The sequence below is a fragment of the Sphaeramia orbicularis genome, chromosome 5, assembly GCF_902148855.1.
Source record: "Sphaeramia orbicularis chromosome 5, fSphaOr1.1, whole genome shotgun sequence".
Taxonomy (NCBI): Eukaryota; Metazoa; Chordata; class Actinopteri; order Kurtiformes; family Apogonidae; genus Sphaeramia; species Sphaeramia orbicularis.
This window is the reverse complement of record NC_043961.1, coordinates 40673751-40687872: the sequence shown is the minus strand read 5'-3', so window position 1 is coordinate 40687872 and position 14122 is coordinate 40673751. Positions and strand designations below refer to the sequence as shown.

Here is a 14122-nt window from a genome sequence, read left to right as displayed (position 1 = left end):
TTCCTAAAAAATTTCAAATACCCCCAGGGCTTCTTCCAAGTACCCCCTGGGGGTATGCATACCCCCATTTGAGAAAGGCTGAGTTAGACAGTTACACTATGAGGATAACCATATGCTGTCATTTGATGAAGGAGGTGATGAGCACTGTCTAACACATCACTGACAAATCTCACAGGTTTTCATTGTGGTTGAGATCTGGTGAGTGTGAAAGAAACAGCATATGATTCACATCATTTTCATCAAACACTCACTCATCCATGGATGGAGGATTTGTCATTGTGGAGGGAACAACTCCCATCAGGTTTTTACATTAATCTGTCACCTGTCTTTATCTTTACCTCAAATAGAAATCAACTGTTGCATTTCATCTGTTTGATGTAACACAGAATTTTAGACTGAACATTTCCCCAACATGATACATTTTGGGTAACACACCCCAGCCGTTTTGGGCTCCACATAAGTCAGACTCATATAAAATCAAGGGCTGCTCTCAGATCAGATAGATGCACTTTAACAACTTCTGTTTCAAAACTATTTTTTTTTGTTTATTTGTTACAGCTTTTCCAATCTTTAATACCCAGAGATAATAATATTACTGATCTAACATGAAGCTAAACCACACATTTCATGTCAGATTTTCTTGTAGGAGGATCCCAAAACTCCCTCCTTGTGAGGGAATTCATCCTCAAATGGAGGGAAACTGGTGATATGAATTTGACATCTAACTTTATTATAATGTATCATACAATGTCGTTTTTGCCAACTTCGACAAAAATCTTTGTGAAAACCAAGTAAGAACAGGAGCATCAGGAGTTGGACTGACCAGCACCACTTGCCATTGAATTTTGAATGAACATCAGGTCACATGACATGCTACTTTTTTTAAAAAAACATCCTTTACTGACAAGAGGATGAATCATCAGAATCAGAATACTTTCTTAATCCCACGGGGAAATTATTGGGTGTTAAGAGTCCCTTCATTCAAGCAGAATAAAAAGCAGCAGGAAAGAAATTGTCAATACCACAGAAAGAGAAAAAATATATACATATATAAAGCTCTGAATATATATGTGTGTGTGTGTGTGTGTGTGTGTGTGTGTGTGTGTGTATATATATATATATATATATATATATATATACATATATATATATATATATATATATATATCTCAAATATACATATTGGAACAGTCTATGAAGACACAAAATTAGAACAGCAATTTGTACAATATGTACTATACAATATATTATCAATATGATAATTAAAGAAATATTGAAAATAAGTGTATGTGTGTAATTATAGTGATGTGGTTATAAGGTGGAGTTAAACTCTGATGGACACAGACAGGAATGATTTCCTGTGTCGGGTTGAAGAAGAGTGACAGAAATGAATAAGTGAATGAATGAATAAGAATGGATAGTCAGCACAGAAGGAAGACACAGGAGATAAGATCAGAAAATAAAAGAATGAATGAAAGTGACTGAGCTCAAAGGAGGAAAAAATAGATCAGGGCTGTCAAACTCATTTCAAATCAGGGGCCACATTCAGCCCAATTTTATCTCAAGTGGGCCTAACCAGTAAAACAGTAACATAATAACCTGTAATTAATGACAATTCCAAGTTTTTGTCTTTGTTTTAGTGCAATAAAAAGCATTAAATTATGAAAATATTTACATTTACAAACTACCCTTTGACAAAAAAAGATATGAAAAACTATTTATTCATACGTTCATTTTCTGAACCCGCTTTATCCTCACTAGGGTCGCTTGGAGCCTATCCCAGCTACATAGGGGCGAAGGCGGGGTACACCCTGGACAAGTCACCAGTTCATTGCAGGGCTGAACATATAGAGACAAACAATCACTCTCACATTCACACCTATTGGCAATTTAGATTAACCAATTAACTTATTAGTGCATGTCTTTGGATGGTGGGAGGAAACCGGAGTACCCGGAGAGAACCCACGCAGACACGGGGAGAACATGCAAACTCCACACAGAAAGGTCCCACCCCCCGCCAACTGGTGTTGGAATCGAACCCAGGACCTTCTTGCTGTGAGGCACGAATGCTAACCACTGCACTACCGTGTCGCCCATGTGAAAAACTAGAAACAATTATACTTCTTAAGAAAAATAAGCACAATTTTATCAATATTATGCCTCAACTTATCACTTGTACATGTGCATTACACACAATGTTACACAAACATTTGGTAACAGGTAGAATATTGTTGAAATTTTGAAGTTTGGAATGTGGAACTAAAATAAGAATAATTTCTACAATATTATGTGTGAACTTATTATTAACACAACTTAGTAACTGATCTACAAATGCACAAAACATTAAGTTACTGCCAGAATATTTTTAAAATTGTACTTAATTTTTAGATTGTTCACATTTTATTGTTAAGGGGTTATTATTCTATTATTTTATATTAGATCATATTGGGCTGAATGTGGCCCCTGAACTAAAATAAGTTCAACACCCTTGACTGTTAATGTCTTCAATGTAATTTTTGCACTCCATAAAATCATGCTGCGGGCTGGTTTGAAACTTTTGGAGGGCTGGTTTTGGCCCACGGGCCGCATATTTGACACCTGTGGAATAGACGACAGTATTTACTGACAGTGAGGAGGGCAGGGCTCTGTTCTTACATTTGCAGTAGTCAAGGCTGTTGATGGTGTTGTTGTTGGAGGCGGTCCATGACTTGTTGAGAGTGGCGGTTGCGTTGAGGGTGGAGTTTGGAGGGTGACAGTAGTTGACACAGGGGTCCCAAGAGTGAGGATGGTCTGATTTCTGAACCTTCACTGGAACACAACACACACAACTTTAGTCACTTTTGAAGAAACATCACTGACTTTAGGGCTACGTTCAGACTGCAGACAAATGTGGCCCAAATCTGATTTTTTTTGCCCATATGTGACCTGTATCCCATCTGTTAAAGAAAGTTTGAACAGTACAAATCCCATTTTATTCCAAATCTGACCCAGGCCACTTTCATATGTGGTCCTAAATCTGATATGTATCTGATATTTTGCAATGCAACTTCAGTGTGAATGGCCAGGTTGCATTTATCCAACCTTTACGTCATTGAAATGCAACAAACATCATAATTCCCAGGAGGAGGAGCATCGGCAAGAACAACAACAGCGAAAACACACACGCCGAGATGAGATGCCTCCATATTTACTTCCGTAAACACAGTGTGTGCCTGCGCAGTCACATATTACCTCAGGACCTCTTTGGCGCATACGGGTCACTTCAGGGTTGCATTCAGTTCATACACAAAACTGCTAGAAGTCGCATTTAATATGTAATATGAATGAGCACACAAAAATATCGGATTTCACCAAAAAATCCAAATTGTGCATTAAGACCTGCTGTCTGAATGTAGCCTTACTGCACAAAACCAGAAATGACAACTGTTAAAGGGACGACTGCCACTGCACAGCTCAGTGATGTCACAATCAGTGAGTCTCATCCTCAATGACACTCTGACATTTAACCCACTCCACTGGGGACTGGGGGGCTGTGTCCAGGTGAATCACCAGCTAACGTTTGTGCTCCGCCTTCAAAACTGGCTTTCAATTTTCATGCAAACAACTGAGAGTAGTTTTTATACAGTCACTGTACAGTCATATTTCAGCATGATAAGACCAGTAAAACTTAACCCACAAATATATTTTGTGTTACCATATATTCTAATATTATCCTTTGCATTTTTTGCAGTAAAAATCAGGTATTTTCCTATATTTAATATACTGATCATACAGATGTTCATGAAAACTCAGAGTAAATTCAAAGATCATTACATCAAAACAGAAAAAAAAATGAGGAAAACATGACATGATAGCAAAATATATCATTAATTCTACATAAAAACAAGTTTCTCCAATCACTGTCATTTGTAAAACTACTTGGGTTTTACTGGTGAATCAGTGCTGAAGATGAAGATGACAGTGTTTCCATCTGAAACTTTTACACCAACCATTTACATGTATTGATAGGATTAGTGGATCAACGGGTATTAAATATTTTAGATCATTAGATGCGTTTGGGACTTTGAGGTTAAGAATGTGGGAAAAAAAATCTGTAAACCAATGCTGATAAATTTGTTGAGCAGCATTTTGGAAGTTTTAAATAATTTTCTGAAGAAATCATGTGTAAGTCCTGACATTTACATGCTATATCTTATAATTTCATTTTTAGATTTCATCCACAGAGTTTTGAAACTCTCTAAGTGAACTTAAATGCATCACCACAATCTAGGGTAGGGGTGTCAAACTCATTTTAGTTTGGGGGCCACATTAAGCCAAGTTTACTCTGAAGTGGGCCGGACCAGTGAAATAATAACATTGGAATAATTCATTCACATAATTCTGTGTAGAAATGAGGGAACAACATTAACAGGATGTACAGGTTCATGTGGAACATTTAAGAGCAGCACAATCAGATAAAAAAAGCTCCAGCAGTGCTTCCGTTTCTCCCAAATAAAAGTTGTCTAATCCAAATGCTGCTGCTGGGAGGAATTCTAAGGAGTGTTGGGCGGCCTCAGGGTGAGATGTGAAAAATGTTGAAACATCTTCCCCATTTAATCCTCCTTGAGCCAAAATAAAGTCATTACATCCAGCCAAACACACCGGGGAGACAGATGAACACACCCAGCTCTGCATGAATAACACATCATATAGAAACAGACGCGCAGACACATTTTTGCATGTATGAAAATGTGTATGCACAGTCATGCATCAAGAGTACACACGCACACACGCACACACACACACACACACACACACGCACACACACACACACACACACACACACACTAACACACAATTGCGAACGCTTTAATCAGCATGTCTATTAATAAAGCAGTGGCAGGCTGACTGCAAGGTCTGCTGCAAGGCCATCAGTATCCTAATGAGCTGTTCACACACAAACACACACACACACACATATAATCATGGTTAGAAGAAGAAAAGAATACATTTGCCTCCTAGAGACAAATGAAGGAGACACAAATGAGAAAGCAACCTTCCATGTGTGTCGCGTGTGTGTGTGTGTGTGTGGCCTTGTATTTATAATTATGATGATGTTAAACTGTTTCCACAGTCACTTACGTGGACCTGACTCATATATGGGCTGTATTAGGAACCCTTACATTTAACACAGCTTGAAAGTTCAGGACTGTTTGAAGGTTAGTGTCTGGGTAATGTTGGATGGATGGTGAGGATACGTCCAACAGTTCATGTCAGTCAGGCTGGAACACTGACGTCATGTTTTAAACAGTTTATTGTGACAAATGCTAATACAATTAAACTTGGCGTTGATGGCGCTGCTCTTGGGTGTTTCCTGAATTTTTGCTGAGTGCATGCTGAGCTAATCGGGGTCTGCTGCGTGAATCCCCCTATACCGGGGGTGTCAAAAATAAAGCCCACGGGCCAAAACCAGCCCCACAAAGGGTCCAATCCGATCCATGGGATGAATTTGTGAAATGCAAAAATTAAACTGAAGATGTTAACAATCATTTAAGTTCAGGTTGCACATTCAGAACAATATGATAAGACCAGTTAAATACTATAGTAACTTATAAATAATTCTACGTTTAAAAAAGTAAAATTACATAAAAACATTGACATTTAAAAACTGTCCTTTTCCAAAAAAATTTAAATAACATTGACAAATATGAACAACTTGAAATGTCATAAGAGAAAAAAGTGCAATGTTGAATTCTAATATTCTGCCTGTTATTAAATGTTCTGTGTATTTGTAGATCCACTGTGATCTGTAAGTTGTAATGCACATGTATCAATGCTAAACTGAGGCACAGTATTGTTAAAATTGCACCTATTTTTCTTCAGAAATTCCAGATTGTTCATATAATTCCCACTTTTACTCCGCCCCCTGAAGGGGAGGCAAGAGGTATTGTTTTTGGTTCAGTTTGTTTCTTTGTTAACACTTTAGCGGCAAAACTATTGGTTGAATTCATACCAAATTGGGTTTACAGATTGCCAGTGACCCAGAATAGATCTGATTACATTTTGGGAAAACTAGGTCAAAGTTCAAATTTTGTATGAATTTCAAATATCTTTTTTTCCCCATCTACTTACAATGGCCAGAATTTGTCTATGCTGTCTATGTCTATGCTGACATTAGCACATGCATATAAATACTTTTATACTGTTGTTATTGTTGTAATTTCAATGTAGACATTTTTTATATATCCTTTTACTTTACTTTTACTTTGGTTGTATCATCTGGTTCTGGAATAAAGGACAAGTTGTTTGTTGTTTTCAGACATGGCTGTTTTACATTTATACAATTTTTTTTTTTTACCCGTTCAAATAATCATTTAATCAAATTGAATGGAAGAAAATTTATAGGCCAAATATAGAGTAAGATTTTGTTTAAAGTTACTGCCCTATAATTTAGATTAGATTGTCTTTGTGTAAAACTTACGACAAAACATATTTATATTTGAAAGTACTCAAATATTATATCTGCACAAGGCTGTTTCAAGCAAACATATCACCCCAACAAAGGGGTCATGTCTCCATTTGACACCATTTGACCTTGAAAAAGTAGGTAAAGGTCATCTATTTTCAACAGGCTTCTGCTCCATGCCAAGATGCATCCACAGTACAAATTTGGTGCAGCATTCAGATAAGGTGATTATGTCATTGAATTTTTGAAAGATGACAAAATGATTATAATATCCTTTCAGCCATTTTTGGCCAAGGGATAAAAACACCAGTACTACAGAAATATAAGAATAAAGCAAATATAAAATTACCAAAACTAAAAATAAGATAAGAAAATAGAATAGAAATTTTACAAAGTAACATATGAATAGAGATAAGTAGAATAAAAAAATAAAAATGGACACAATATGAAGATGCAAATTTACAGTATTAACAGTATGTGACAGTATGTATATTTATGAACAATATTAACAAGTATGTATTACCCATGAAAACAATATGTATGTCTATGAACCAATTCTATATAAAAATAGTGCATTTATATTTTTGATAAATATTGAATAAATATTTCACTGTTATTGCAGAATAAAAGATTATTGCATGACTTATTGCACATAACTTCACATTACAGGATTATTGCACATTATAGGAAGTGATTTTGAGGATACATTGAGGGAAGTGGTTGAACAAGGGAGGAGAAAGAGAAAAAACAGAGGAGGAGACAGGGTGGAAGCAGCTCCTGACAGCTTTAAATGAGGTGTAATGTCTTTAATTAAATCCTCGGTCCCCTCTACTCTCCCTGTCACTCCATTCTCCTTCATCTGTCACTTCTCTTTTCAAATCCCTGTCCTGCTCTTTGCCTTAGTGGGCACCAATAAAAAAAAAACATCATCCAAAAGATGAAAGAAGTACATTTCAGACAAGTTTCCGTGCTAATTCTTACCCTCTCTCATATCTCTAATCAGGTCAAATTCAACATCATAAAACACCGACTGCTTCTCTTTCCACCCAGGACAGTTACAGTAAAGTGTGTATGTGTGTGTAAAATCATGTGTGTTTGTGTCTTAAACCACGCCCAGGTTGCGCTTCCATTGTGCCTGTGTACACTTGTCATTCTTAAACCCGTCAACTGTGAGGCTTTAACCTGGGATAATAGCGCAGCTGTAAAATCCACTGGTGCTAATTCTCAGGCACATGAAAAGCAGCACTTGGCTACGGGTGAAGAAACACTCCTTCAGCTAATTAAGCACAAAGTTGCAGTTGCAGCCAAATTATTCCTCAGTTGGCATTCTGGGAGGGAAAAGATGGCTGGTAGGAGAAGACACCAGAGAGGGAGGGATTTTTCTCCTCTTTCTTCATAAATGTGAATTTTTTTTACTACAGCTAAATCTCACTAGTGGTTGTGCCCTAAGTTTACTGCTGTAGAGGGCGCTGTGATACAGCAACTACACAGACAAGAAACACTACTGTACTTCATCACTACTTCACACATCAAAAAGCATCACTGACCAAAGATAAGAAGCAGAAGGAGGCATTTTCTGCAACTGGACATGTAGTGAATTTTAGTGCCTAGAATTGTGGCTAATGCAAATGAGGTGAAATCAGGACAGAGAGCGTGTTCCGCAGGAGTTATAAAAAATGGCCTGGCATTCCTTAGAGATATGAACCCCATGCCCCCACGTGGAACATACAATCCATTCAGCCACAAAACACTGATTTTATATTTACATATAAAACTAACTAGTGCGTTGACCCATGGGGAACTACAGGTTCTAGATGTGGTAGGGTCAGGTCAAGGGAAAGTAAACGTGTATGATAAAAATCAGAGTTATTCTTAGGACATACTGCATGGACTCATATTTTTAGCTTAGAATCTCTATTTTACCTCCGCCAAGGAGGTTATGTTTTTGCCAGGGTTTGTTTGTTTGTTTGTCTGTCTGTCTGTGTTTGTTTGTTTGTCTGTCCGTTAGTGTGCAACATAACTCAAAAAGTTATGGACAGATTTGGATGAAATTTTCAGGGTTTGTTGGAAATGGGATGAGGAAGAAATGATTAAATTTTGGTGGTGATCGGGGGTGGGGGGGCCCACAGGGGGGGGCCACTGATCGTTAGTGTGCAACATAACTCAAAAAGTTATGGACAGATTTGGATGAAATTTTCAGGGTTTGTTGGAAATGGGATGAGGAAGAAATGATTAAATTTTGGTGGTGATCGGGGGTGGGGGGGCCCACAGGGGGGGGCCACTGATCGTTAGTGTGCAACATAACTCAAAAAGTTATGGACAGATTTGGATGAAATTTTCAGGGTTTGTTGGAAATGGGATGAGGAAGAAATGATTAAATTTTGGTGGTGATCGGGGGTGGAAGGGCCCACGGGGGGGGGGGGGGGGCACTGATCAGCCTTGGCGGAGGTCTGCGCTCTCCGAGTGCTTCTAGTTTGAAACTGTTTTCCACTTTTCAATTGATTCAATAGAAAAAAAGTTACAACCGATAAAACAAAAGTAACTTTCAAATTTATTGACACCTCTGGGCACTGACTTTTTACCAGCTTTTCACAATACTATTACTTTGTCAAAAAAATAAAAAGTAACATGTTTTTATTGTATTTGTTACTTGCATTCATTCATATTATTACTGTCCTGAACAGATTTTCACACATTGTTTGTAGAAATGGCAAATTTTCAAGATTTATCAATGGCATGGTTCCAATTTTGGGGCTGTAGCTCCATAACCAAAAAAACATGTTTTTTTTTAAATTATTAAATTCTAATCTTTTTTAACTTAAAAAATAATTAGGCCTGTTGATTGCTTGTTTTTTCATGGTTAAAAAAATAAAAAAAACATCCCCCTCTCTGTTTTTTTGACAAATGTCACCCTGAGTATCATTACTTCATGACCTTATTGACCACATTGGACCTGAGAATGTTCCCTCACTGTCCTCACTGTAACTGCTGCTGTCACCGTCTTGTTATGTATGTGGAAATTACTAAGAATAGTCATTTGCCTGATGACGGGTTAAAACACCATGTACACAAACACTGTCTGAAAGTCTATTTATATTACTTTGATCGTGTTACTTCTTTCATACTGTTTTCATCTTGTTCTTGTCCTTAAACTCTTGCAGAGAACACTCTCCCTCTATAACTGCTGGGAAAATGAATTCACATTCCATATTAGTGTCAATATTCTTCTAATGCTGGGCTGTCAAACTCATTTTCTTTCAAGTTCCACATTCAGCTCAATCTGATCTCAAGTGGGTCAGATAAGCAAAATAACAGCATAATAGCCTATAAATAATGACAACTCCAAAATAATACTAAAAAAATAAACAAATATTTACATTTACAAACTATCTAAGCATAAACGTTAATGTGAATAACCTGAAAAAAAAATTTCTTCAGAACAATAAGTGCAATTTTAACAACTTACTATTAACACATGTGCATTGCAGATCGGATCTACAAAGGCACAAAACATTTAATAACAGACAGAAAATTGTTAAAACTGCTCTTAATTTTATTTAAACATTTCAGGTTGTTCATATTTGTTCAGGATATTCACATTTTATTGTTAAATAATAATAATAATAATAATAATAATAATAATAATAATAATAATAATAATAATAATAATAATAATAATAATAATAATTATTATTATTATTATTATTATTATTATTATTATTAATTAATTAATTAGTTTTATTTATTTATTTTTACATTAAACAAAGAAGAAAATTTGGAGTCATTATTTACAGAGATCACAATGTAGCTGCATGTGTCCCTGATCTAAAACCAGTTCAACACTCTTAACTGTTAATATCTTCGGTGCAATTTTTGCACTTTCCAAATTCATCCCATGGGCCGGATTGGACCCTTTGGTGGGCCGTTATGGCCTGGGGGCCTCATGTTTGTTACCCCTATTCTATTCGATGTGAAAAATGTATTTAAATATCGTTTTCCTCATATCATAGAAGTCATACACAAATGGACAAAAGTATGTGGACACTTGAATGGACTCTATGCACAGCCCTACTACTTCCTGAATTTCAAGTGGGTCCTTTATTTCCTGTCTTTCTTCATTGGACACACTAATTAATCCAGGTGTGTCTAATTAATTAGTAGTCACAACAAGAAGTAGCAGACACACCTGGATTAATCAGTGTGTCCAATAATGAAAGACAGGAAATAAAGGAGCCACCTGAAGTTCAGGAAGTAGTGGAGCTGTGCATAGTGTCTATTCAGGTGTTTCTTTTCTAACAGGGGTCTCGGATACAAAAAAATAATGACAAATGTCATAATATAGTTTTATATTGGGATAAATATATTGAATATTAATACTCATGTTTCTATATAAAATCCTCATGAACAAGACATCTTACAGCTGTAGACATGATGTGTCCCAATATTTATGTCCATATTGATGATAAACATCAATATTTCCTTAAAGTTTAATGGGAGATTTTTCTTCCTCAGTGAGATGTGAAGAAGGTAGATGGTTAGTTGTGGCAGAAAATTATTATTTGCAGTCAGAGCTTGAAAAATATTTCAGAGATTTAAAAACCAGAGTCACTGATAAAAAAGAATAAACAAAAATCATTGTTAAGAGAGATGAAGTCAGAACCATCTCTGAGGCAGTTTGGAAACAAAGATAACAATTTAAACCAAACTAACCAATGCAATGATATTTATCCCAGTATAAAAATATATTATGACTTTTGTCATTATTGTTTTGAATCCCAGACCCCTGTTAAAAAGAAACACCTGAATTCAATGGGTCCACATACTTTTGTCTACTTACAGTAATGGAAAAAATTATTAGACCACCCTTGTTTTCTTCAATTTCTTGTTCATTTTAACACCTGGTACAACTAAAGCTATATTTGTTTGGACAAATATAATGATAACAACAAAAATAGCTCATAACAGTTTAATTTCAGACCTGATATCTAGCCATTTTCCATGTTTTCTTGATAATAACCAAAATCACTTCAGTTCTTACATCAATATCTATGGCATTGTACTGCCAAAAACAGTGCTTTTAGGCATTCCATGTTGTCTTTTGTCTGTTTTAGTCACATGATACGCAAAGGAGGTAGTACCTGATTGCATAATCATTGTTTCTGATGACTTTTAATGGTCTCATATTTTTTCCTGTGACTGTAGTGGATGACTGAGGCAGTTATGATATGAGGCTAACAATATGGTAATATAATTAATTAAACATAGCATGGTAACATAGCAGCAGCGTGTACAGAACAATCTACACATAATGTGCTGCACATTTTTAATACCCCAAATATAGTGTAAGATTCTGTTGAAAGTTACTATCCTATAATTTAGATTAGACTGTCTTTGTGTAAAACTTATGACATACATATTTGAAAGTACTCAGATTTTATAACTGCACAAAGCTGTTTCAAGCAAACATATCACCCCAACAAAGGGGTCATGTCTCCATTTGACACCATTTGACCTTGAAAAAGTAGGCCAAGGTGACCCATTTTCAATAGGCTTCTGCTCCATGCCCAGATGCATCCACAGTATACATTTGGACCAGATACCTCAAGGCATTCTTCAAATAATGTGATTATGTTGTTGAATGGACAGACGGACAGACAGATAGATGACAAAATGATAACAATAGTACTCTGGCCATTTTTAGCCATGGGGTAAAAAGGAAAGATTATATTTACGTATATGAACGATTCTTATGTCATGATAAAAGTGCATCGTTTCTCTGACATTACCAAGGATTTTATGTGAAATGGAGCCAGTTATCTGTGAATGAACTTGGACTCTAACATGTTAGATGGACACCAATGCAGCGTTCCCCACCTGTGTCATGCTGTTTCCCAGTCAGCCTCGTCTGATGGGAGGGGAGGATTTCCAGTTTAACCAGTTCTGTTGTGCTTGCTATGAGCTGCGTGGCCTCCAGGACGGTGCAGTGCTCTGTGGACGTCCCATCTATAGACAGCAGGTGGTCACCAGCATGTAAAGCTCCACATCTGGACAAACACAACAGACAGACGATCAAAAAAAAAAAAAAAAAAAAAAACAACTGGAGCTTTTACAGTGATTATAGTCCATCATTAGTCAGACCTTTCCACATGTCCTGTGACAGTATAGTCTATACATATTTCAGTTAGGCCCTTTTTAAACGGACCTTTTATCAACTAGGATATTTTTACTGTGGTTTTATTAGGATTATTTGGACTTATATATAACAACATTCAGAATATGCATCACATTTGCTTGTTTTACTGCCAGTTGTGACACATCGCCCCCGTTGATTTTATTTATTTATTTAACGTTTATTCAAAAAGGGAAATCCCACTGAGATTAATGCTGCCTTCAGGTGCTATCGGAAGATGATCCTTTTCAATTGTAAAATTCGAAATTACCAGTGCATTGTGTTCAAGTGCTTTTGTTGTGGTAGCGAAATGAAAAATGGCTGACACAATTTATAGTGACCTCCTACTTGGGTAAAATAGTTTTGGAAGTGTTAGTTCATATGCTACAGCAATTTTTTAAATTTAATAATTTAATAATTTGAGAGCAATAGGTTGTTTGTCTCTATACGACAGCCCTGCAATGAACTGGCGACTCATCCAGGGTGAACCTTCGCGCATAGGTAGCTGGGATAGGCTCCAGCACCCCCCATGACCCTAGTGAGGATAAAGTGGGTTCAGAAGATGAATGAATGAATGATTTTTTTTTTTTTTTGCACATTGTGTATGCTATAAATGTGCAAAATTATCAGCTACCAGTAGCAGCATGTTAATAAAAGCAGCGTTTATCATTTGTGATGAATCCCTCATTGTTCTCCACATGTTGAGGAGAGGTCAAAAGTTATTTTCATCTCTGTAGCTCAAGGATCAAAAATTTTCCCCAGTTCTCCAGTGGAAATATGACATGAGGGGATGTTCATGTGCAATTTTTGAGTTCCTAACTAGTATTTACCATAAATCCCATAGCAAGTGAAGGCAGCATAAGAACGTTTTTTTAAAGGAAGTCCTGGCAGCAGCAAATACAAAACATAGTTAGAAAGTTTCACGGTTAAAATATGAGCAAAATAAAAATAAAAAAGATTACATTTACAACCAGATTATGAAAAACAAGAACTCTGTAGTAGAGATTTCTGAGTACAAGTGAGAGTCCATCTATGGTGGGAAGGAGAAACCCACCGTCTGTTAAACAATATTAATATTAACAGGATTTTTGGATCTGAGTAAACATGGTAAAGCTGACCTTTTCCAGAGGGGGTGTGGAGAAAAGAAAGAGCTATGCCATGTTTACACAAAGGAATGTCAAACTTTAAACATAACATGCTGTGCACTTTTAATACCCCTCGGCCAAATATAGTGTAAGATTCTGCTGAAAGTTACTGCCCTATAATTTACATTAGATCGTCATTGTGTAAAACTTATTACATACATACAGTACAGGCCAAAAGTTTGGACACACCCTCTCATTCTTTGCATTTTCTTTATTTTCATGACTATTTACATTGTAGATTCTCACTGAAGGCATCTGTCGTGGAAATTTACCGTTCAACTGTTAACTCACACAAAGAAAAAGGGAGAAAGTTAGAGTTAAAATAATAAATGCATTTATTGAGAAATCAATCACAGACAAAGC

At 36.3% G+C, this 14122-nt stretch overlaps 1 protein-coding gene across 1 annotated transcript in view; it reads right to left on the bottom strand.

Moving 5' to 3' along the window:
* Positions 1-14122, bottom strand: part of grip2b (glutamate receptor interacting protein 2b) — a 388052-nt gene that overhangs the window by 56429 nt on the left and 317501 nt on the right. The window contains exons 9-10 of the mRNA XM_030134467.1: positions 12320-12489; positions 2656-2808 (exon numbers count right to left, since the gene is read on the bottom strand). Coding sequence (XP_029990327.1) covers positions 2656-2808; positions 12320-12489 — 323 coding nt within the window. The remainder of the gene's footprint in view (positions 1-2655; positions 2809-12319; positions 12490-14122) is intronic.